General features: G+C 44.6%; 1 protein-coding gene across 1 annotated transcript; it reads right to left on the reverse strand.

The window, feature by feature from the left end:
- Positions 1-2,272: 2,272 nt before the first annotated feature.
- SSR3 (signal sequence receptor subunit 3) lies at positions 2,273-16,628 on the reverse strand. The gene is made up of 5 exons (XM_004598566.4): positions 16,388-16,628; positions 15,344-15,470; positions 8,036-8,134; positions 3,857-3,988; positions 2,273-2,872 (listed from the first exon to the last, which is right to left on the reverse strand). Exons 1-5 carry the CDS (start codon positions 16,518-16,520, stop codon positions 2,806-2,808), a joined length of 558 nt encoding a protein of 185 aa, XP_004598623.2. The 5' UTR covers positions 16,521-16,628; the 3' UTR covers positions 2,273-2,805.
- Between the last annotated feature and the right edge of the window lie 9,948 nt (positions 16,629-26,576).

Raw genomic sequence — 26,576 nt, forward strand, 5'->3', positions numbered from 1 at the left:
ACCAAACACAGATATTACTTAGATGTGGGAACTGGATAGCCATTTTTCCAATAAAGTAAACCCCTGAAACATGTAGCAGGTGAAGCTGCTACCTGTGGTGGGTGCCAGCATCCCATCTGGGCACTGGTTCAAGTCCCAGCTACTCTACTCCCAATCCAACTCCCTACTAATGCACCTGGGAAGGCAATCAAGGATGCCCCAAGTGCTTGCGCCCTTGCATCAACATGGGAAGCTCCTGGCTCCTGGCTCCGAACTGGCCCAGCTCCAGCCATCACAGCCACTTGGGGAGTCAGCCAGCCAGAGGAAGACTGCTCTTCCAACCTTTCTAACACTGCAAAGATCCTCTCAACCTCTCAACCTTAGAGCAACTCCCTGCCCAAGAGTCCCAGGAGGGAAGATCACCTCTTATAGACCAGAGCCAAGTACAACATATGTACCTCCTCGCCTATCTCCAGGCGCAACAGGGACTGGAAGACTCCCTACAGACACGGAAACCAAGGGCAGGAAGGACAGTGGCCCAACGCGGCAGAGCCCTGACACTTCTTCCGGTGCAGTGACAGCTGACAGAAGTGACACTGTCCTGTACTTACCACAGGGTTCTCAGAAATTCTAGGGGAAATCGAAACTGTAAAAATCAAAGTTTAATCAAAGGTACTAGATCTTTCACAAGAATTTTGGACATTAATTCAACCTCTACATTTCAAACTTTGTTTCAATGTCTTTTTCAAGTTGCCACATATCAAAAAAGACAACCAACAAATTTCAACCCAATATTTTTATTTTGCTGTAAACAAGGGAACTAAGAGTAGGAAAATGAAGATGTTCCAGTATTTTGACCTTCTACCTCTCAAGGGTTTAAAAAACAGTAATCGCTTTGAATTCCAACTGCAGCAGAATCTTACTTTGCTGGTATTGGTCTGGAGTCTTCTAAGGATAATTCTGCAGTGTGTTCTTATCTAAATCAGATTCTGCACATGACAAACCTATGTGCCAGGAAGCTTTTTTGGGGCGGAGGAGAATTCTGTGGAAAGTTCTTAGCCAACAGGTAAGTACCAGAGGAATAAATCCTTAATGGAAATTGGTAACAAATGCCTTGTGTGCTTTGGTACAATTATCTTACAGCATAGAAAGTTACAGAAAAGAATATCTTGGGAAAAACTCAGGACAAAAATTTCTACTTATTCTATTCATTTTTGTACATATTTCTGGCTTATTCACTTGAGGAATTCCATTAGTATGAGGCTGCTCCCCCTCTCACCTCTCTCACAGAACACTGGGAATGCTGGTGGGCTTGTCCCCATCTGCAAGGCACTGCCACCTAGTGGCACGCATTTCCCAAAACTCAACAACTGGATAAGTGAATGCGTTCCATCGACAAACTCCTGACCACCAACGGTAAAGTCAAACCAACTACACATGATCCAATGCTGACACTCGGAAAATAACACACCTAAAAAACGTAAAGAACTGCAATTCTGAGACATGATCCTCAGCTGCAGACGGTGATCTGGGCCACTGAGTGAAGGGACCACGGTGCCCGTCTTCCCTCCAGGTGCGTGACCCAGGCCACCAACCTATGCACAGTGAGCAGCAACAACGGAATTCTGATAAACACCCTTTTCTAAAGCTGAAAGCCAATCATCTTACAAAAACAAGTGGGAAATAAAGCTTAGAAATACACTTTCCTTAAGATAATGTTTACAGGAAACTACTAGTTGTGGTCAAAAGCTAACAGTGATATGATATCAATATCATAGTATCAGTTTCAAAATACTTCCCAAAATTTTTAAAGTCATGAAACACAGAAGAAATGGTAAAATCTGCTTTAAAAAACCAAAAATCCCAAACCCCACCAGGAGCCTGCTACGAGCCGGACTGCAGGAGCTGAGCTCATGGACTCCGAGTCCAGGGCGCCCTGAGCAGGCACTGGGGAAAGTCCTCATGGAAAATGCTGACAAGCACCCAAAAGACTTCTTAGAATTCCACCCCTAAAACTGACTCTGGTCTCTTTCACATGTCAATAATCAGCAAAAGAGGCTCTCTCAACATCTCAGTGGCCTGAGTCCCCGGCCAGAGGAAACAATGAGTCCAATGTCTTAACACATCAGAACAACATGGCAGGTCACACCGACCTCCCCGGCACCAGGGCCAGAGGCGCAGGCCGGGCAGCGTGCCTGAGCCCCGCAGGACCACGCTCAGATGCCTCCGCACTATTTTTAGATTACTACCTTGGCTGCCTTTCTTCTTTCAAAAATAACAACTTTTCCACACATTCTGCATCCTCAAATTAGAAAAACCACGTTTTTAATGTTGAGTTACTTCAAATGAGAAATTCAGAGAGGTGTCAACACGAAGCTTGTCAGTCCACTGGGAAGAGGATTCATTCTGATATTTACGATTTCTACAAAGTCATAATACTGTGCTGGGAACACAGAGAACCTGTTATTAACTTCTTGCTACTATTATAAATAATAACAGCCTCATCCAGGTTACTGCGACCTCTGACAGACCGAGGAAACGAGTGATTTTCCCCACTTGTGTAATTATTACACATTGTGAGATACTTCTTGCCTTTTAATAAATGTCCTGGTACTTGGAGTCTCCCTTTTGATTATTTAATTTCAACAACTGTCAAAAACAGCCAATAAACAAATACTGGATTGCATTCTGGAGTTTTTTAAATCAGCCCTCAAACTCCAGACTAGAAAAAACATCTTGTGTGCCTCCCACCCTGACCACCCTGCTACTTCTCCCTGTACCGCAGGCCACCCGTGGCTACAAAGCCGGGGACTAAGCTGCCATGGTCTACTTGGAGCCAGTGGACAGGAGGGCGATGAGTCCTGAGGAAGCACTGATGGATAAAATGTAGTTCCTGTAAGAATTTCGTGTTAAGGCAAAATACAGAATACAAAATTAATTTGTCAACAAAATGAAAGAGACCATTTCTTGGAATGCACTGTTCCCCTCCCTACACCCAGTATAATCACCATGCTGTGCGGCTCCATTGTTTGCAAATTCAGTTGACAAGCCAGGAGACCCCTGAGAATGAAAAACACTCACAGAAAACGGGTTCCAATTTTAAAGAGAAAACTCGGGACAGAAACCTAGAACACATCTGAATCTTATTTAACCTTCAGGAGCCGCCTGATGAAAGAACACGGAGAGAGACTTGTTCTCCTTCTCCCCCCAGCAGCAAAGGGAAAACACCTTTACCTTGTCAATCACTGTTTTGATGCAACTGGCTCATAAAAGCAAAGAGGTTCTCAAAATTCACAGCTATTCCCAGCCTACAAAATGCACAGTTTTCAGCAAACGACTTCAGTGTTCTCAGAAGATATAAACTGAGGGCATCTAATATTCTACTACATCATATTCTCCAATTGCTCAAAATCTGGCTGCACATTCCGGGTGCATTCCTTTAAGGGTGTTACTTTAATAAGAGACAACCAAGTCTTGCCCACAAGCTCAAATAAAGACACACTGCTGAATACCATGAACTGTGTCTATTTAACTACACTAGCCACCCATCCAACCCCAGGTCCAAGAATAACAGCGGGCACATGCCTTAAGCCAGCAGTTATCAAAGTCCAGTTTGTTAAGATTCTTAGAACCTGTTCAGTAGAAGCTGTACATAAACCCCACAATGTGCAGTGGCTCTGTAATGCTTGTTACTTATCATACCATCTACAAACTTCAGAGAATTTTGAGTCAAACCAAGTTACTGTAAATGCCTAGGAACTTGTCTAAACTCAGTTACCCCACGGGCTGACTCCCAAGCAGTGCTCCTTCCACTCCGAGATCTGCAGAAGCTGAAACCACAGGGACCCACCGCTGTCAGGCTTCTTACAAAGGATACACTGTGGGGTTGAAGTTCTTCAAAATAAAGAAGGAAGCTACAATGACCAGGACCAGGAACAGAGTGTTGTTATAGAAGATGGAAAATGTTGTAGCTTCATAATCAGCAACTTCATTCTTCTTCCACAAGATTCTGGAGACATAGAAACAAATTAAACAAGTTTATGATTTAAAAACTTTAAATACTATAGAGCTCTAGTTGATCATAACGCAAGTTTCTCTATAGTGAGAATGTGTTTTTGATTTTAAATTTAGTGAGAACGATCCTTTGTGCCACTGAAAAAGCTATTTCTCTTGGTAGTACTAAAAATAAGAACAAATAAACACTTGCTGCCGATCAGTCAGGGCTACAAGGGAAGGACCTGCCTCACTGCAACTGGCTGGGAGCCATCAGCAGCTGCCCTCGGCACCGGCCCCCAGCACTCGGCACCGGCCCCCAGCACCTGCCCCGGGCACCGGCCCCCGGCACCTGCCTCGGGCACCAGCCCCCAGCACTGGGCACCAGCCCCGGCACCTCCCCTAGAGCTCGACTCTGACCAGTAGCTTGACGGAACTCTCTTTACCTGCATCCTGGTGATCTGAGGATCTTCACAGCTTATGAATTTCAACCCTCAAGTTCACACTTCAAAAGACAAATTCCAAAGCCCAAAACTAGCTGTGCTCTCACAGAAACAGACTGTTATTAAACCTCTTGATTTCACTCACGTAAACAATCTGCTGGATCAGCACTTTCTAACTGTTGCAAAAATCCTTTCACATTTTCCTATTTCTATTTTACTTGTTATGGTATTATTAGTATGTTACCAGCCTTACCTCTTCACACAGAAAGGAGGAAACTCCTGGTTGCTAGTGCATAAGGCAGCCTTTATGCCTCTTCAGTAATTAATTCTGGAAAGCAGTTTTTAAAAGGGTAGCTTGTAACCCACTAGTTGGGTGTGATGTCAACAGAGTAGATCAAATGCCCAGAAAAATTAACTGAGTGGGTTGAGAACACCAGTTTGGGGGGGGGGGGGTTGGTCTGTTTTATTTTTAAGAACAGAAAAACATCAAGTGCATCACACAAAGTAATCACTACTTGATGAAATATTAGTGTGTCTTAATTTCTATTACCATGAACCTTCTGAAGCCCTCTATATTTAGGCAGAAGGTAAAATACATTTTTATTGGGCCCGCTGCGATAGTGTAGTGGTTAAAGTTCTCGCCTTGCACGCACCGGGATCCCGTATGGGCGCCAGTTCTAATCCCAGCGGCCCCAGCAGCCTTGCTTCCCATCCAGCTCCCTGCCTGTGGCCAGGAAAGCAGTCGAGGACGGCCCAAAGCCTTGGAACCCTGCACCCGCGTGGGAGACCTGGAAGAGCTCCTAGCTCCTGGCTTCAGACTGGCTCGCTCCAGCCGTTGTGGCCGCTTGGGGAGTGAACCATCGGACGAAAGATCTTCCTCTGTCTCTCCTCCTCTCTGTATATCCGCCTTTCCAATAAAAATAAATCTTTAAAATATATATACATATATTTATTGTAGGTCATTATAAACAAAAAAATCAAAGGGAAGGACATTACATTAAATGCAACTGCCAACTATCAAATGTCTTCTGAACTCAGAGTTTATCTATGAAATTGTAAGTAAGTGAATCTTGCTGTCCTAACATCAGTAGAAAATCCTAATATTGGCCAGAGAAAATCAAACCAAGTAGGATGCAGAGTCCTAACACAATTTAGTGCTAGAAAACCAATCGCCTCCATTTTTGAGACTCTAACACAGAGGTGGGGAACCCTTTTTCTACCAAGGCTCACGGGATATTTATTACATCATTTGTGGATCACACAATACTATCAGCTTAAAAATCAAAACAAGTCTGCTATGGATTATTGAATTTTGAGTCTCTCCTAAAGCTGCCTTGGTAGGACCACATCAAAAAGATTTCAGAGGCCTTACACAGGCTACAGGCTGGACATTGGCCACCCCTGCTCTAGCTCAAGACCCAAGAACAGGTGCCATTAAGTGGGTCACTCACAGACTTTACATTAACTCCGCCCAGCACGGCACTTGTCCCTTCCTCTCCTGTCATGCCCTGAACCAGAACCATCTTGAGGATTCTGACTGAAGAAGTGGCCCAGTCTTGTAGGTGACCCTAGTTAGCAAGGAGGCCATGGGTTTCATCAGTGAATACACAATCAGAACTGCCTGAGAGCCTTCAGAACTTTTTTCTAGTCCACCCATATTCTGGTCTCAAAACAATCAGAAACCCCTCCAGATCTTTACTACCAATGGTTGCAGGAAAGCTTCACTGGTAGAAAATCTGGTTTGGGCAAGCACTTCCCAAGGAGTCATTTTTTTGTAAACAGAGCTTCCTACACCAAGGGAAAACTTGGAACTGCAAGGAAGCTGTTACACATAATGTCAAATGACAGAGCAGCAGGAAATCAAGAAGAAATAATCCTCACACCTTGGGACAAACGTTACTGAGTCTGATTCTCCTCTGCTTATGCCCATCAAGACACAGACAGTGCCTCTGAAGCATGCTCAGAGTGGTGAGTTTATATTCCAAATGACCAGGTCTGTGAAACACACACAACCAGGCAAAGGGGAATGTATGAGCCTGATCTTACATCAAGTCTCTTGAAATGAAATGTAGCCTTTAAGAGAAATATCCAAGATTATAATGAGAGCCTGGTCCCAATGGTCAGAATCAGTCATGAGCCCAGACCCGGGCAAAGCTGTATCCAGTGTGGCGGCTCTGTGTGACACCAACAATGTTGACACTCAGTACTTCCTATGTCCGAGAAACCTACCTGTCTTACTTTGAAATATCTAATCAGGCAATTCAGAGAGATTTCATTTCCAGTTCCAGCATATGATCACTAGTAATGACTACCTCAGCACGGTCCTGAGAAAGGTTCTGACAGCTCCCAGCAACAAGAACCAGTGCCCACCCAAGCCAGGTCCCAGTGTGGCGGTCAGAAGAGACCTATCTACCATCCCGATGCAGTGAACGCAATCTGTAGGAGCGCTAACAAGCACTTTGAATTTGGATAATTTTGATACACAGTTATGAAAGTCTGTTCTAATAATTATAATTCAATAGAAAGGGTTTCCAAAAGGGTGCAAAAGCAGGCCATGACAGAGCTCTGCAGCCAGATCTCACAACCGCCTCCCCCAACCCGCCTCTCACTGGCACGGTGTTAGTATTATGTCTTGAGTTCTGTAAAGCCGTCACAGGAAATAATCATGTCAATAATATTTTGGTGCCCTTCCCAAACCGCAGTAGAAGAAATTGTTCATGAAGTTACTCAGTGTCCCTTAAATAAGAATTCACTTGATAAAGTCCTTTCAGGATTCTGTGCCAGGAAAGTTTTTCTTCAGGACTCGCACACTGCTTCTCATCAGGCAATGAAAGCAGTGTGACCTCACACGCTTCCCACACACTTGGAAGCTCAGAAGCAAGTTTAGGGCTCAACCACTAAGAGTGACTCCAAAGTCCTTGTTCAAACACTTCCTCCTGATCTTTTAAAACTGCATTATTTTGTTTTATATATACATTGACAGTGTAAGTCTCCCAGTCTCTCTGAAACAAAGTGTGGTAAAAAAAATTCTGTTCCACAAAGCACCTTACTAATGCCACATCTAAAGAGAAGTAACCAGACTCATGACTCTCACATTAATGCTGTTCCCCGAGTCTTCTCAGAAAACAGCTGGCTTAAAACACTGGGAGTGGAGGCTAACAAATGTGGAACCGATTTCAGTGACAGGAGACAAATCCAGTTATTTTCTAAGGTCGCACAGCTCTCACAGGCTGACCGAGCACTGGACGAAGCTCCACAGCCTCTAGCCCAGCAGTTACGGTACCAGCTCAGTCACACTGCCTACGTTCTCATTGTGGATCTACCACGCACCGATCTACAAAGCTACGCAAGTAATCCAAGCCCTTTTCTCCTTCGTTTCCTCTGCATAATGCAGGACTGCCACCAGTACCTTTCTCAAGGGGCTTTAGAAGAGCAAGTCAATTGCATATAGCTCAAAGAGAAGCATTTGAGAAGTAGTAGAGACTCAAAAGGTCAGCTACTACTATTCCCGTTGCTACCTCTACGACTCCAAAGCCCAAAGTCTATATTCCAAAATAAAAAAACTGGGGTTCCCCAACGTATTCCTCTTTCGACGACCACAGACATCGTAAGAGTCCAACCTTTCGTCCTTTTCCTTCCGAGACATCTTCCTATTGTCGGCTTCCGAAAGTTTCCGAGTCACCTCCTTGGAAACGGCATCCTCCCTCTTCTGTGCTACCCTGAAGAGAAGAGAAGAAAGATGTTTTCACATGTCCCGGGGCCGAACTCATCTCCGAAACACATGGCACTCACTGGAAGGATGGCACTGGACACTTCATGCTTTAGTCACATCGACTGGACACAAAGTTCCGAGTTTATTACACTGTATAACTAGCCAAAAAAGGCATTCAAGAAACTTACAAGACGTGCTTTGATTTCTGCTTAAAAGGGAAAATTTTCCAAAGTTTAAATAGCTGATATGGATATAAAAGTCAAATGTTATTAGCACAATCAGCTACAAATCACTATAACTACATTTTGTTCTGACCTATGATTTAATCGTCCAACAAATAAATTTCAGAAAGTATTAGCAAATGATACATGATTTTAATTCCAAGGAAATTACAGGAGAGTGGAAAAAAAGGCTAATAAACAAAGGGGAAAAAAAACCACAGCTGTGGGTGTGGCATGGTAGCCCAGTGGCTAAATCTTCGCCTTGCATGCACCAGGATCCCATACGGCAGCCAATTTGTGCCCTGACTACTCCACTTCCCATCCAGTTCCATGCTCTGTGGCCTGGGAAAGCAGTAGAGGACGACCAAATCCTTGGAGACTCTGTAACTGTGTGGGAGACCCAGAAAAAGCTCCTGGCTCCTAATGAGCTCAGCTCTGGTTGTTGAGGCCACTCAGGAAATGAACCAGTGGAGGGAAGATCTTTCTCTCTCCTTCTCTCTATATATCTACCTTTCCAATAAAAAGAAATAAATCTTTAAAAAAAAAAAAGTTGTAATTTCTTCAAGTTATGCTTTTAACTCTACTCCAAAGGGCACTTTCACTAAAAAGAAACAATGCCACAAAGTCAGAGACTGACCGTGTCACTTTTGAATTAAACATTGATTTTTGTGGGTTGTATCAAAAGGTAACAAGAAATTAGCTGGAAAAGGTTAGAAGTGTTATCCAAAAGACGACCTCTGCTGTCAAGTCAGAGGAGGAAAAATGTACATAATAACCATCAATCTAAATGTATATATCCAAAGAAAATCCACAGGTCCGTGTCATCAAGGGTTGCTAGTGAAGAATGATAAAATTTAGAAGTCTCTGCACACCATGACACTTAAACACAACACACTTTCTTTTACAATGCAAGAACAACTTACTGGCCAGCTACATATGCACAAGACAAAGTATCATCTTCAGCAAAATTTAACAAATTCCCCATCCAGCTCCACTAGGCATTCATTGCCACCTCCCAGCAGAAGTAGACAAGACAGAAATGAACTCACTGTGTCCCAGCAACCTCCCCGTTCCTATACCAACGGGAAGGATCTCGGAAAGGAAATTCAAACATTGTGCAAGACGATAGTTTCTAAACTTCATTCACCACAAGAGTTTGAGATAAACATTTCACACAAATGGTGAATTTTCCCATAACCTCATCTGTACCTCTCTCAGGCCAAAATCCAATCAAACTAATACTGCTAAAAACAAAACCTTTAATCAGCCCTTTTTTGTAAAGTTTTTACAAGTTTCTTTTTGACTAGTTTACTTCACAAAAATCAGGAACAGGAGGGAAAAAATAAAAAGAAATAGAGTTCTAGAAATCTAAAGAAAAGGAAGAGAAGGAAGCAGTTATTATATTTTTGAAATGTCATTTGAGTGTGGAGGCACCAGAAAGCTAACCCTCTGCCTGCAGTACCAGCATCCCACACGGGCACAGATTCTGGTCCCAGTTACTCCACTTCTGACCCAGTTACCTGCTAATGGCCGGGAGAGCAGAGAAGAATGGCCTAAGACCTAAGGCATTTGCACCCACGAGCGAGACTGGGAAGAAGCTCCTGGCTCCTAGCTTTGGACAAGTGGCTGTGGCATGCAAGACTAAGCCTCTGCCTGCTGCTCCAGCATGCCATACAGGCAGTGGTGGTAGGCCCAGCTGCTCCACTCCCATCTCAGCTACCTGCTTATGTGCCAGGAAGAACAGCAGAAGCTGGCTGAGTATCTGGGCCCCTGCACCAATGTCGGAGACCCAGAAGCTCCAGGCTCCTGGCTTCAGATATGCCAAGCTCCAACCATTGCAGCCACTTGGGAAGTAAACCAATGGATAGATCTTTCTGTCCCTCCTTTCTCAGTAAATACGCCTCTCAAAATATAAATTAGTTAATTTTTTATAAAAAAGGAATGCTATTTGAGAAGAAGGAACAAAGAGAGAAAGACCTCTGCCCAATTCTCCAAATGCAAGACAAGGTAGGGCCAGGCAGAAACCAGGACTGGGAGGGTGGCAGGTGGGTGGCTGGTGGCAGGGACCCAGCTCATGGAGCCACCCCTGCTGCCACCCAGGGCTTACCCCAGCAGGAAGCTGCACTCCAGACAGGTGCAGGAATCTCAACCCAGACACTCAAGTTCATGTGCGCATCCCAAGTAACAGCTTCCATTTTTTTCTTAAAGATTTATATTTTATTTATTTTTATTGGAAAGGCAGATTTACAAAGACAAGCAGAGACAGTGAGAAAGATCTTCTATCCACTGGTTCACTTCCCAAGTGATCGCAGTGGCTGGAGCTGAACTGATTCAAAGCCAGGAGCCTCCTTCAGGTCTCCCATGTGAGTGCAGGGTCCCAAGGCTTTGAGCCATCCTCATCCTCTCCCAGGCCATAAGCAGACCTGGAAGGGAAGTGGAGCAGCTGAGACATGAACTGGCATCCGTTTGGGATGCCGGCACTTGGAAGTGGAGGATTAGCCACTTGAGCTATTGCATCTGCTGTGCTCCCCGCCAGCCCCAAACCCCCCCAAAAGTAACATCTCAATGGGCACCAAAGACTCAACCCCAGAAGTTGTCTTTTTAATATTTAAAAAGTAAAGAGGATGATCGTGTGTGTGTGTGTGTGTGTGTGTATCCCCCTATTTTAGCCTGTCAAATAATTCTAGGGGGAAAACTACAAAATGGGGGCCAGTGCTACTGGATCAGTAGGCTGAGCCATGCCTGCAATGCTGTGGGCATCTCCACTTCTAATCCGGCTCTCGGCTAACGACCTGGAAAAGCCTGGACCCTGCACGCACGTGGCAGAAAGCCTGGTCAGCCACAGGCTGGCAGCCATTTGGGGGATGAACTAGTAGATGGAGGTATATCCTTGCATGTGCTCTCTCTACTATCTCTCTAATCCTGCCTTTCAAATACATAAATAAATTTAAAAACAAAGAGTTTATGACCCTCGCACGCACTTTTTTCTGCCACAGGACTGCACCTCACTACAGTAACATTATAGAACAACTGTTTTTCCAGGCACTTCTCCGGTTCCTGAGACATTAGGCCAAGACTTCTCGCGGAAGCTCTCCAGATCAGACACTAAGTTTTTGTAACTTAGTATCAAACTGTTTTTTTCTATACCAATCTCAGAATTAACTGAGGAAGACATCAAGAAAATGGGGGACACAGAATTCATAAAACTCATTTTAAAGATTCTAATCAACAATGAGAAGCTTATGCAAGAGTTCAAAGAATTTAAGCAAGCAATAAAGCAAATCAAGGCTGGTATATCAGAAATGAAGAACACAGTAGAGCAAATTAAGAGTACAGTGGAGAGTCTCCAGAGTCTCCAAAACAGAATGAAGCAAGCAGGAGAAAGAATCTCAGAATTGGAAGGTATTTCCTGTCACCAGAGGGAAGCAAACAAAAAGCTGGAAGCAGAGCTGGACCAGGCCAAAAAAAGTATTCAAGGATTGAAAGACACTATTAAGAGGCCAAACCGAAGAGTTATGGGAGTCCCAGAAGGTGCAGAAGGAGAAGCTGAGTTTGCAAATGTATTTAATGAAATAATAAAGGAAAATTTCCCTAATCTAGAGGAAGAATTGGGAAACAAGTTCCAGGAGGGGCACAGAACTCCCAACAGGCTTGACCAAAAGCGATCTTCACCACGACATATGATCATCAAGCTCTCTTCAATTGAACATAAGGAAAAGATCCTTAAATGTGCACGTGAAAAAAATCAATTGACATATAAAGGAAAACCAATTAAATTCACAGGAGATCTCTCACAGGAAACTCTACAGGCAAGAAGAGAATGGAGTGACATATTCCAGATTCTAAAAGAAAAAAATTGTCGGCCTAGGATAACATATCCAGCAAAGCTTTCTTTTGTCTTTGAAAATGAAATAAAATTCTTCCACAGTAAAGAAAAGCTAAAAGAATTTGCCTCTTCCAAACCTGCCCTCAAATGATACTTCAAGATGTTGTCTTGACCGAGAAGAGGAATAGCACCTACCAAAACCAAAGGCAAATGTGAAGAATATCCCAGTAAAATGACAACAGAAGAATAAACCAATGAACAACCCATTGCTAAAATGACAGGACCAACGTCACACCCATGTACATTATTAAACTCTGAATGTAAATGGCTTAAGCTTAATCAAACATCATAGAGTAGTACACTTGATTAAAAAACAAAATCCATCTGCTTATTGTCTGGAGGAGACACACTTCAACAAAGATTAGCGGAAACTATATCACATGGGTTTTGTTATTCTCTGTTAGTTTCATCTCTTCAAAACACTTCTTTCTGATTAAATCATTCAATGACTCGTAGATCATACGGTAGCATCATTTTCTTCAAGAAGGTTCTTGATTTTCATTTCTTCAGCTACACATTAGTCATTTAATAGCATGTTATTTAACTTCTTGGTGTTGTTAATTTCTTTTTTCTCCCAGATGTTGATTTTGTTTTGTGGCTCTTCATTTAAGAGGATGTATAGTAGTTGTGTAATGGAGACTGTCATATCTAGTAACATGTCATTTAACTTCAGGCATTGTAAATTTCTATTTGTTGATTTTGTATCATGACTTTTCATTTAAGGGGATGTACAGTAGTTGTGTAATGGAGACTGTCATATCTAGTAACATGTCATTTAACTTCATGGCATTGTAAATTTCCTTTTCTTTCTATTGTTGATTTTGAAACATGACTTTTTATTTAAGGGGATGTACAGTAGCTGTGAAATGGAGACTGACATTCAGATGTGAGGATATAGTGTGGTATGCCTTTCTGCTTCCAGACAAAGATGGACTTACAATGAAACTGTTTACTATATCTTGACAATAGGATGCTGGACTCTCTGCCATTGTCCAGGCCCGCAATGATAGACATATGACTGTGTATGAAGAACTATATGTTAGTAATGATATAGAGGAACTGGTGGGGGGAGGGAACTGGGGAGGGGATAAGGGAATATGAAACTGTACTATAAAATAATAAGAATAATAATAAAATGTATTTAAAAAATAAAATAAATCTTAAAAAGGAAAAGACAGATACTACACTTAGCATGTACACATGAGCATATTTCATTCTCCCCACATATGAAGTATTAAGTGAGCCCATTTTACAGCTCAGGCATCTGAAGCCTGCATAGATAAAATGCACACTGTGACCATGCACAGAAGAGCAGCAGAGCTGGGACCGCAGAGCCAGATGACACTGGCTCAGAAGTCAAGTCCCAGGGCCACCAACACCCAGCCGCATTCAGCCAAACTGGGACAAAAAATTTCCACTCAGGGACTCTATTAAGTCAGCAACACTGACACCTGACAGAACCAAATGCACCATTAACTGTGTTAAAGGACTTAAAACACAGCAGTTACTCTCAGGCAGCCTAACCTAAAAATGAATTGGTAAAAAGAACCCGACTTTTGAATCCAAAAATATAACAAAAAAATGATACACAAACAAGTGAAAATGCCAAGTCACCAAGAGGCTGCGATCCACAGGGATCCTAAAGGACTAAGTCGTGTCTGAGGGCTTCCTATCCTAGCCAGAAGGGCTGGGGCTGGATGGGGCTGGATCCTAGATCGGCAGCTGGCAGTGGGCTGCCCGGCAGCATGACAAGCTGCTTACTACACTGGTCCAGCACAACTCAGACGCAAAACCTGAGCTTCTGCATCCGGAATAACGGCAGGGGAAGGAGGTGCTACGGCCACGTGCGGCTGCCCAGGGCATTTCTGCTCACTCCTCACAACGTGTCCTACTCCCCAGGAGGAGCCCACCATGGAGGAGGAGCCCACCATGGGGATGGCAAAGCGCAGGAAGGGGTTCTCCAGGCAAGAACCCTGGTGCTCCACAGATATGCAGAAACTGAAACAAAGGTGATTGTGCCTGAGGAGAGTGCAAAGTCACATTCCAAGAACAGACACAAAGAGCTAAGGCTCAATTCTGAAAGTGGAGGCTGGTCAGCTGCATTCCAGGGACCCAGAGGACACTGCGACACTTCAGAGAGGGACACAAGACAAATGGCATCGAACAAAGAGGCAAAGACTCTGCATGCAAGGACAGCACCTGTGTCACGTGAATGAGGGTACACAAGGTAAGGTGGTTTACACCAGGTAAAGCAGCATGCACCCTAAACTACCATTCCCCCATGCTGACCAGCAGGTAAGACAGAAAGCACCCACCCACCGGCTCACCACCCACGGCCTGCAGTGGCGGGGGCAAGTGCACAAAGGAAATCCATTACATTTGATTTATTCATAAGAAAAACAAGGCTGACACATTGGCTCAAGTGGTTAATCCTCCACCTCCAAGCTCCAGGATCTCATATGGATGCTAATTCCTGTCCTGGCTGCTCCACTTCCCATCCAGCTCCCTGCTTGTGGGCTGGGAAAGCAGTCGAGGATGGCCCAAAGCCTTGGGACCCTGCACCCGTGTGGGAGACCCAGAAGAGGCTCCTGGCTCATGGCTTCCGATCAGCTCAGCTCCAGTCATTGCAGCCATTTGGGGAGTGAACCAGTGCATGGAAGATCTTTCTCTCTGCCTCTCCTTATCTCTGTAAATATGCCTTTCCAATAAAAATAAACTTTTTTCGAAAAGTAATTAACACTGAAAACTTCAGTGTTAATTACTTTAATGTGAACACAAAGAACAGGCCATTTCTTCCGTTTCCATAAAGAGTACATGTGGTAAATGGTGAGCTCAGAGCAACTCCTGCCGGAGCTTCTGCCGTGTTCATACAGTCCGCAATCTGCTTTTCTGACGAACCCCAGGCTGAAGGCTGCTGCCTCAGTGTCCAAATTCTACCGCAAAGCCTGTGGCCATCGCTGACCACTGGCCCTGCTTCACCTAATTCTTCCCCTCAAAATACGTTCCTCAAATTAAAAGGTCATGAAAACAACATGCACAAACGATCTTTTGGGCATCTCACTATAGAAAATGCAATAACACACGCTTTCTCTTGAGAAAATACACTTACTTGTGCTTGAGAACAAACTTCACATTCTTGTATGCGAAGGCTACCAGGTAGGTGCTGATCAGGGTCATGACGCTGTAGAGGACGGCAGACTGGACGAGGTCCATGTGCCAGACTCGCCAGTACAGCCCTGAGCGGAGACAAAAGGGGAAGGGGCGGCGGGCACAGAGTCACTACCACTACCACAGTCGCCTGCAAAAGCACTGTCGGCTTGGGAACCCGACAGGCTCTGACATCCAGGGACGGCCAGCTCAGAGCCCGTGGAAAACATGACCTTCCTACCACCAGCCCTGCTTCTTCTAAAATGAAACTCCAGCCCACCAACATCACAAGACCTCAAACTTGATTCACCCAGCACTTTGTGTCTAACTGGGGGCCGCGCACGACGCCACGTGCGGTCCCAGACCACCCCTCGCTTGCTGACGTGGCCGTTGTGTGAAATCAAGGCGATGCGGGCTTGGGCTGGGGAGCGAGAGGCTCCACCCCAACTCCTCGAAACGTTGGGTTTGATAAAGGCTTTAGAAACATACATTTGGATTCAACTGCCCAAAACTAGTGCACCAATGAGACTGACAACTCCCAGCTCTAAAGTTGAACCGGGCCGGGGCTGCGAACAGTTCCTGCTCCAAGTGAGAGCCCTCTAACTGCTCTTCAAACGGTTACCAGAAGTTTTAACGAGGGTGGACGGCTGACCCCTGGCGCGCTGGGCCAACCTCCCTCATTTCTGCCGGCTCGAGGGCAGGCACCTGTTCCCGTAAGAACACATTTTAAAGTGGCTTGTTCGGCTGGGCAGGGGCTGCGGGCGCCACGCCGCGTTAGCGCAGTGGACTCCCGGCTGGGGCCTTTCTGAACCCGGACTCGGAGCTGCCATCCCAGCACGCCGACCTCAGGGCAGGGGTCCCGCAAGCCGCCCCGCGGTGCAGCACCACGGCCCCTCCCGGGAACGCGGCGGCCCCGGAGCCAGAGCCCCGAAAGGCACGGACCGCCCTGCCCGCCTCGCCGCGCCGCGCCACGTCCCCGACCGGCCCGCCTCGCTCCGGCACTCACAGATGGGGATGGCCGACACGATGAACGCGTTCCCAAAGAACAGCGCGGACGACTTGGCCGAGAGGTTGCGGCTGAAGTCCTGCAGCAGCAGGTCTTCCTCGGACTGCTGCTTGGAAGCGCCTTTGGGAGCCATAGCGAAGCGGGAGCGCGGAACGGGAAGGCCCCGCGGGACGCCGAGCCACCTCAGGCCTCCGTCCCGCCCGGGCGGCCGCCGTATCCGCGAACGACCCGTCAGCGCTGGGCGTGGAGGCGGGCCTTAGCGAGGCGCCGCGAGAGCTCCGCCACGATTGGCCAGCCTGGCGTCACTCCACGCAGGCTTCCCTCTGTGATTGGGCAAGCGGGTCAGACTTGCGTAGTCCTGACCAGCCGCATGACGCGTCCACGTGGAAGAGAACGTCGGGATTTGTAGTTTTGTGCGTGCCTTTTAGAAAGTAACAAAACTTTATTGGCATTCTGTCTTCTAGCTCCTGATAGCTTGGCTCGATCTGAGTGTTCAGAAATCCGTGTGGTGTGCATTCATTGAACGCGCATACGCTCAGCATCTTCAGTGTGCACCCCTTCTGCTTTGTTTCATTGATTTTCCATTAAATGCTTGAGGAACTCTGGGCTGCACATAGTAGGGCAGATGGTAGGGCAGGTCTCCTCTGAAGTTCGGAAAGCTTGAAGATGCTTATTGTAACAGCCGTGAGTCTTTATATCAACATGTTTCAGGATCTCTTTCTCCTCACGTTTTGCAACTGCTGACCGACCTCCACAATGTCCTTCCTGACTAGGCTTTCCATCTTGCACTTCTCCAGTTGATTCTCTACCGAAGTGTTTCCTGAAATAGAAATCCTCTCATTCTCCAGTACTCAAGAAAGGTCTTCAGAAAGCGCAGAGTGCACATCAGCTTTTAATTCATTTTCCTGGAACTTTTGAAGTCACCTTGTACTCCCAAAGTCTGCAGGTATTTATTAACTCGCAGAACACTGAAAAAAAATAAATAAAAGATTTACTAAATAATTCTAAAAACATAAAGTCTTCATTTAAAAATACCTGGGTTTGGGGTCCAGTGCAGTAACATTGTGGCTACAGTTCTCACCTTGCACGCCCAGGATCCATATGGGTGCCAGTTCATGTCCCAGCTGCTCCATTTCCCTTCCAGTTCCCTGCTTGTGACCTGGGAAAGCAGTTGAGGACAGTCCAAAGCCTTGTGACCCTGCACCCATGTGGGAGACCCAGAAGAAGCTCCTGGGCCCTGGCTTTGGATTGGCTCAGCTCCCGTATTGTAGCCACTTGGAAAGTGAGCCAGTGGATGGAAGAGCTTTGTCTCTCTCCTTCTCTCTGTAAATTTGACTTTCCAATAAAAATGAATAAATCTTGTTATAAAAAAATACCTGTTTTCTTTTTTCCTTTTATAACCTAAAATTCTCTGCCTTTATTATTTGGTGATGATAGGAAAAAAATTGCTATTTTCTATTACAACATACTCTTCTTCCAGTTTCTCCTACCTTAGCAAATGTCGTCCTTTTTCCCCCATTTACTCTAGTTAAAGATGCTTGAGTGCAATACTAATTCATTTGTTCCCTTCTATGTATATAACCAATTCATAAATAGAACATTTTGGATTTCTTTCTCTATGTCAATGTCCTTTTTACTTACTTTTATTGGAAAGGCAGAGTTACATAAAGAAGAGACGAATCTTCCATCCACTGATTCGCTCCCCAAATGGCCACAGTAGCCGAAGGCGGGCCAGCACGTCACCAGGAGCTTCCGCTAGGTCTTCCAACTGTGTACAGGGCACAAGGACTTGAACCATCCTCTGCTGCTTTCCCAGGGAGCTGGATCAGAACTGGGGCTGCCAGGCCCAGCCTAGTAACCTAGTGGCTCCCCATGGTTGATGTTCTGACTCCAGTGGTTCAGTTGGGGGGATCCCCAAAGAAACCTCATTTTCAGACCTGACTCTTATGTGTGTTAGGCAGTACAGGGTCCAGCTCTGTCTGTCCCCTACATCAGCCTGCGCACACACTGGTCGTGCAGGTGCTAGGTCAGTTCTATTCCCAGCCCTGTCTCCTACATAAAGCAATGGATGCTGCAGCCCAACCCTGCCCACCAAACACTCTTGCCCTGATATACACCATCAGGAACTGCAGCCTAGTCAGAGTAGCCCCCAGTGACCCCCACCAGGGTTACACTAAGTAGTAAAGTTGTGTTTTCTTGCACCCAAACCTATATATTTCCTTTTGAAGTGCACCTGGACCTAAGGTTGTAGCATACACAGGTCGGACCATACAACAGACAAGCAGGATAAACAATATGTGTAAATAACAAGATAGAGTTAGGAAATTCTGCAGACACAGCTCGACTCCATGATGAAACCATGCTACTCTGCAAGTTTCAAACTTCATGTTTCTATTATATCACTCTGTAATTAATCAGATTAGGGTAAATAATTGTAGCAACACATTTATTGCTATCAGAGATATGGATAACAGTTTTTCTGATCCGCGGCGGATGGCTTTGTGAAAGAAAGCTTGCAAAGGTCACAGTTAGTATACTTTCCTGTGGCAGACATTGTAACTAGACCAACCAATATATAAAGCAAGTGCTAGCTTGTCACCAGGGCCTACGAAAAATAACAAATGGATCATCTAGAGGGAAAAGGAACAAAGAAGCTACTGTTTTAAACTCCATTTGAAATGCAAAATAATTATGCAAATTAATCTAAAGGAAGAGATAAAACATTTACACAAGTCTCTAGGTATAATGTTTAATGATACCCGGGAGAGATGATTTATTAACACAAGCCACTTCCAGGCACTGCAATTAGTTGGTTAGTTCATGCTATATGAGAGATACTATACTAAAATCTTAGAAGCACTCAAATAACAATGATTATTATGATTACATTAATTAAGAATAATTGAGTCGGGCCCAGCACTATAGCCTAGCGGTTAAAGTGCTTGCCATGAGTGCGCTGGGATCCCATATAGGCGCCAGTTCTAATCCTGGCAGTCCCGCTTCCCATCCAGCTCCCTGCTTGTGGACTGGGAAAGCAGTCAAGGATGCCCCAAGCCTTTGAGACCCTGAACCCACGTTGGAGACCTGGAGGAGGCTCTGGACTCCTGGCTTCAAATTGACTCAGCTCCAGCCATTGCAGTCACTTGGGGAGTGAATCAGTGGACAGAAGATCTTCCTCTCTGTCTCTCCTTCTCTCTGTATGTCTAACCTTGCAATAAAAATAAATAAATCTTTAAAAAAAAGAAATATTGAGTCTTCGTTATATGTCCAGCTCTACAGCTTTGGTCTATGCATCTTTAACCTATAAAACCAGTGGCAAAGTAGGTTAAGCATTCAATATAGGAACACTGGTTCACATACTAACTGTTCCACTTCTAATCTAAGTGTTTACTAATGGATGTCACAAATACTTATGCTGCTGTTCTGGATGGAATTCTAGGCTCCTGACTTTGGCTGGGCCGACCTGCAACTATTTGGAGAGTGAATCAGTAGATGGAAAATCAATCAATCCATCTCTCTCAATCCATCAGTATAACGGGTTAAGCTACCACCTGCCACACCAGCATCCCACATTGGCACTTGTTCAAGTTACAGTTGTCCCACTTCTGATCCAGCTCTCTGCTAATGCTCCTGGGAAAGAAGAGAAGGATGGCCCAAGTGTTTGGGCCACTACACCCACATGGGCAGCCCTAACGAAGCTCTGGCTCTGAGCCTCAAATCAACTCAGTTCCAGCCACTAAGGGGTACTTGGGGAGTGAACCAGCAGGTAGAAGATCTCTCTCTATGTGTCACCATGCCTCTCAAATAAATAAATGTGTGTGTGTGTCTGTATAAAGAACAGATAGGACTCTGTGTTTGACTCAGTGGAAACCGTGATGAGTGGACATAGGTTTGCCATTCTGGGCTCTGTACCTTAAAGAATTTCAACCTAAACCTTGAAAAGAGGAAGTTGATTAAGGTATACAGAAACAGGGAAGCAGGGCCTGGCATGATAACTCATTGGATAATCCTCACATTGCAAGTGCCAGGATCCCATATGGGCGCTGGTTCACTATTCCACTTCCCATCCAGCACCCCACTTGTGACCTGGGATAACAGAGGAGGATGACCCAAAGCCTTGGGACCTTGCACCCATGTGAGAGACCTGGAAGAAACTCCTAGCTCCTGGCTTTGAATCAGCTCAGTTTTGGCCATTGCAGCCACTTAGTGAGTAAACCAGCAGATGGAAGATCTTTCTCTGTCTCTTCTTCTCTCCATAAATCTGATCTGCTTATTCAACAAAAACTTTAAAATATTTATTTTATTAGAAATATGGAAGGAAGGAAGGAAGGAAGGAAGGAAGGAAGGAAGGAAGGAAGGAAGGAAGGAAGGAAGGAAGGACCAGGGACCAAACAGAAGACCTGCAAAGCTCCCCAGCAGCCATAAATCAGTGAGCTGCTGAGGAAGAGAGGGAGCCCATGTTTTCCCTCGGTAAACCTGAAGGAGACTCCAAAACCTGCAGCAAAGCAAGACATTTATCTCAACAGAAACAAAAGAAATCTGTTACAAATTTCAGTAAAGAATCTAACAAGTTCTTAGTACAAGTAAATGTAGGGTGTGTTTTAGCCCACTTTTTGCCGTTACAGCTGAATAGCATAGACTGGGTAAGATACTTAGAGAAAAAAAACAACAGTTTAATGCACTCGCTGTGCTGGAGTCTGAGAAGTCTAGAAACATAGCACTGAAACCTGCCTGGCATCCAAGAGGACCTCTTGCTGCTGCAGGTGGAGGGCATCCCATGGAGAGACCAAGCAAGCTTCCTGCTCAGGTCTCTCTTCCTCTTCTCAAAGCTGCGTCATCATCACGACCTCATCTAATCCTATTGATTTTCCCAGGCATCCACTTCCCAGTACCATTAATACATGAATTTAGAAATTAGTTTTACAATGCATGAATTTGGGATAGACTCCATAGGACAGATAATGTATCCATCTGTAGATCCCATTCCCCCAGAGCACTGAAGGCACACATAACAGGTTCAAATATGTGTAGGCTCCAAGTAGGTAACCTCAAGGAGTATACTGTGCCAGGTAAGACACATGAGATAGCACTGGGATCAATACTACTGAAAATCCCATCTTCCCAAAGGGTGTTCAAACTGGGACTTTATAGAACACAAGAAAATTTAATAGTAGGCCAAACACACTAAGTGTTGGCTTTAATCTCCTGAATAAACTCCCAGATTTAAGGAGACTTTAATGACTATAAGAAAGGAAAAAAGTTAAGCTGCACTGAAAAACAGCCTTTCAATTTGAGAAGGGAATGTGTGCTTTCACAGGAAATGCTGGGGAATATGGGCCGTTACTCTTGCTCAGGCTCTTCTTCCTCTATCCCACCATGTGCCTACCTCACCGCTGACAGCAGATGCTTGCAAGCCTAGTTAATTGTTTTAAAGATAGTCTTGAGAATTCTAAGTGTGCACCTTACTGTGGAATTTATTCCTAAACTAAATGAGGCATTAACACATTTGGGAGTCAAGCATTTGTCTTTGAATGTGAACCTTACGCTTTCCAAGAGAAATATTACTTTCCTTTTAAGAAAGCGCTGCTATGCCCTGCATACATTTAGGACTCCATCTGAAGCAGTCGGAAAAGCTTGTTTGAGGGTGGGCATTGTAGTGTAGCACGTTAAGCTGCTGCTAGAAATTCTGGCATCCCATATCAGAGTGCCTGTTCTAGTCCCAGCTACTCTGTGCTTCCCATCCAGTTCTCTGCTGATGCCCAGGAAGGAAATGATTTACAGTCACATTACTTGGGTTCTTGCCACCCATAGGAGAGACAGAGCTGGAGTTTTTGGCTCCTGACTTCAGCCTGGTCTAGCCCTGGCTGTTGTGGTCATTTGTAGAATTAACTAGATGCTGGTTAATTCTACAATTAACCTCTCAAATAGATAAACAAATCCTTTATTTAATTTTTTAAAATTCATTTAAAAGAGTTATAGAGAAAGAGCAGCAGAGAGAGAGAGAGAGGAGATCTTCCATCCACTGATTCACTCCCCAAATGGCTGTAATGGCTAGAGCTGGGCTGATCCAAAGCTGGGAGCCAGGAGCTTCTTTGTGAGTTCAAGGGCCCAAGGACTTGAGTCATCTTCCATTGCTTTCCTAGGCCATAAGCAGGGAGCTGGTTGGGATATGCAGCAGCCGAGACATGAACCAGTACCCATACAGGATGCCAGTACCACATGGGGAAGCCTAGTTCTCTATGCCACAGCATCGACTCCCCACCGGAAAAAAAAAAAAAAAAAACTGCCTTCTTTGTGCCTAAGAGTATTCATAAACTCACAATTTTCTTTAAGAATGATACAAAGCAGAGAATCAAGATGGTAGAATAGGGTGGGGACACATTTAATCAGATGGAGAAACATTAGCCAGTGTGAAGCAGAGAGGGCACATTCCAGGAAATGGGCGAGGACTGACTGATGGCAGAGGGGCACCTGGAGACTGGTGGACACAGGAAAGCAGCAGAGACGATGGTGTGGTGTTGCAGTGACCCAATACACCAGCGGGATTCAACAAGTGCAGATCTGAACTCACTGCAGCTAGAACTCCACCAGCAGCCAGGTAGGAAGGAGAATTCACTGGAAACTCAAGAGGTCAACCCAAAGAACTGCCCATCCTGCTGGTTTGTCTGATTTGACCAGGAGCACAGACACAGCAGCAGATCCCAAACAGGTGGTATGGGAACAGGGTGGACTTCACAGCCCAAACCCCCAGTAGATCCAAACTGGGCACCATTTTGTGTAGAGTCAAATGCTATGGGACAGGACTGCACATGCAGCAAACTAGGAGCGAACTCATTTCAGGCTCAGTGAATTGCAATGATGTGGCTTCCTTCATGTTCCACCCAAAATAGGTCCAGGTAGTCTCCAGACCTAATGGCTAGCAATCTAGAACTCCACTAGTTGCACATCAGGCACCATTTTGTACAGTATGGCAAAGGCTTCAAGTGTACAGGGACAACAGTGAGCTGTGCATGCACTGAGCTGTGAGCAAACTCACTGAACTCAGTACATTGCACTGGTCCCACATTGAAAATAATACCAATTTTGGCATCTTACGACTCAAAGTAAGTCCAAGTGGCCCTTCGACCTAAAGGTCAGCAGGTTCTAGCAAGATCAACACCACCAGCAACCTAGCTGGAGGTAGAGTGCTAAGCCACAAGCCAGACTACAGAGACCATGGCGGAAATCTAACATAAGAGCCCAGATCTGAAACTTGCTGGAGGGAGTGGCACAAGTGACTGCAAACTAAGAACCATGTACCAGCCACAATATGTAAAATCAAATTGTAGACCTATGGGTGACACAGCTTGGAAACCTGCCTCAAGGAGAAGAATCTGATAACCAGAAGTACAATGACCAAGAGCAAAAGAGAGACAGAGACACAATGGTATTACTGAAGACTCCCCTGCAAAGGAACCTCAGAGTTAACTGAGAAAGACATCAAGAAAATGGGAGATACAGAATTCAAAACACTTGCTATAAAACTTCTTGTCAACAAGAAGAGGCACATGCAGGAATTTAAAGAATACATCACACAGCAAATAGCAACACTGAAACAAAACCAAGCTGAGTTATTGGAAATGAAGGACATAATAGAGTAAATTAATAATTTAGCGGAAAGTCTCAATAATAGAATGAAGAAGGCAAAAGAAAGAATCTCAAAATTGGAAGATATTTCTTGTCACAATGGGGAAATTGTATCATAAGATGATAATGATAATCATAAAAATAATAAAGGAAAAAATAAAAACAAAAATGGGTTGAAAATAAAAAAGAATGATGCAGTTATAGAAAATTTAGTATCCTAATAACCACTAATATAATAATTTAACTCTCAAAACTCCCCAAGGATTCTTCCAAATATGAGACTTTTCACACATGTACCTTTTATACAGCACCACAGGGCATGAGAAAAATTAAGATTAGTGCTGAAAATCAATTTTCTTTTGTTACACGTTTAACCTAAGCACTATGGCAACAGAACAGAAGATAAAGTAGGTCACGAATCCCAACTGGAATGACTGAAGGATGCAAAAGCCAGCTGTATTTGTTGCTCAACTTTCAGGACTCATTATTTTAAAATTCTTCTTTTCCACACACCCCAGTCAACGATAATATAGGAGATAAATGCCAAGTGGATGAGGAATATTCTTAATTTATTAACTAACACTGCCCATCTCCATAATCACAGATGTGTAAGGAAGGGAATTGTGGGTAAAGGAACAGTGTGTGCTGTCACAATCAGGAAAGGCTACGACGTGTGATGTGTAAATCATCCACGAAGCATCTGGAGGTTGATGAAAACCAAGCACCACGATGGGTTAAAGGATGCTGTGCTTCTGTTGCTATAGGTTCAGAAGAGGCATCAAGTCTCCTAGGCACTAGCTAGACACCTGTGCCAGCCACCTAGTCTATTTTTACCGAGTAAATACAATTAAGTTGCACTCTCTCTAACATTAATTTCTCGTGCTACCTTCCTTCGTCTCTGGGGGAAAACATGTCCCTCTGTCTTGATAACCCATATATATTTTGTTTCAACGCCAGCTCTCTACTCCAGTACCCTTATAAGTAAATATGTTTTCCTCTTCCTCTTCTCTTCTGTGCATACAGCTATAGATTTTTAACTAGAAACATTTCTCTGTTTTAGCCAGCTCAGTAATAATTGTGTGATCTTAAGCAAATTGCTTACTTTGCTATGAGCATTAAATGAAATAATGTGAGGTCCTTAGACTGTGTCTGGTACAGTTAGTTATCCTCTCTTAGCAAGCAGCCTCCTGTTCAACTTGTAAAGCTATTCCACATTCTCATTTCCCTCATAGGCACACATGTACACACACACACACATACACACACACACACACCTCAAGCATTTGGGCAGGCAAGTGTTTACACTCACTTTTCTTCTGCCCTGTTGCAAACTGAAATGTTCCACAACAAAGAAAGAAGAGCCTGAATTCACGCCTGCCTCTCTCCTGCACCTGCTCCGGAACAGCACACTATCCAGCCAAATCCAGCCTTCTTTCCTCCAAATCTAACCTTTTTGCTTGTCTTCAGCATTTAGCACCATTGACCATTTCACCCATACCAAAGTCTCTTCCGTGCAAGCAAACTTGAGGAGCCCTGTTACCTTTCTCCCCTCTGATAACCCCTTCACTGGCCTCTGCTCTGACTGCTGCCTTCCTCACCATATGGGACCTTGCAATGCTGTGAAATCTGTATTTGTTCTTCATCCCCTTACCCAGACACACAACTACGACAACTCTTGAGATCTCAGGAGTGGTATCAGTGTATGTTACTGAGCTGACTGGCGATTGGGCATCCCTCCAGAGCTGACTACCAGAAATGTCAAGGTTTGATTAGAGGGTTGAATTTTCAGAACTCCATGTCCCAGTCTCCAGGGAGAAGGGAGAGTTACTGGAGATCAAGTTAGTCCCAGTTGGCCAATGATTTGACTGACCATGAATACATGGTAAAGTTCCCATAAAAATCCTAAGAAAACTGGGTTCAGGAGCTTCTGAACAGGCAGGATTTCCTGAACCAGAGAGCATTCAAGTTTTGAGCTCTTGTATGTAAATTTCATCCCATGAAACTCTTTGTACCCTTTGTAACATGCTTGCAATAAGCCAGTGATGTATGTAAAATGTGTCTGTGAGCTGCTCTAGCAAATTAATCAAACTAGCAAATTAATCGAACTTAAGACAGGGGTCTTTGGAACCCCAGTTTTTAGCTGGTCCATCAGAAGAACAGGTGAAAGTACCTGGGGTTTGCAATTTGCATTAGAATTGGGGGTGGCAGTCCTGGGAATTCCTATCAATCTATGGAGACTACATGACTTCTAGGAAGAGAGCCTTAATGTTGATTGAATGACAGAGATCAGCTGGTGTCTGATAGAGCACTTTCTCTCTCTCTCTCTCTCTCTCTCTCTCTCTCTCTCGCTCTCTCTCGCTCTGGCTCTTGCTCTCTTTCTCTACCTCCTAAATAAAGCATAGGAAAGAATTACACACATTTGGATAATGAAGAAAAGGAACAGAAACTTTTCCTTAGGCAAACCTCTGCAAGGATTTCAGCAATTCTCAACTAAAAAGACAATAGGGCCCGGCGGCGTGGCCTAGCGGCTAAAGTCCTCGCCTTGAATGCACCAGGATCCCAT

This window comes from Ochotona princeps, chromosome 3 (assembly GCF_030435755.1).
Source record: "Ochotona princeps isolate mOchPri1 chromosome 3, mOchPri1.hap1, whole genome shotgun sequence".
NCBI classification, from domain to species: Eukaryota; Metazoa; Chordata; class Mammalia; order Lagomorpha; family Ochotonidae; genus Ochotona; species Ochotona princeps.

Coding starts and splice junctions, on each gene's coding strand:
- SSR3 (XM_004598566.4), bottom strand. CDS start 16,520: ATGGCTCCCAAAGGCGCTTCCAAGCAGCAGTCCGAGGAAGACCTGCTG. Junction 15,471..16,387: donor CGTGTCGGCCATCCCCATCT/GTGAGTGCCGGA, acceptor GTCTCCGCTCAG/GGCTGTACTGGCGAGTCTGG. Junction 3,989..8,035: donor CGGAAGGAAAAGGACGAAAG/GTTGGACTCTTA, acceptor CTATGTCTCCAG/AATCTTGTGGAAGAAGAATG.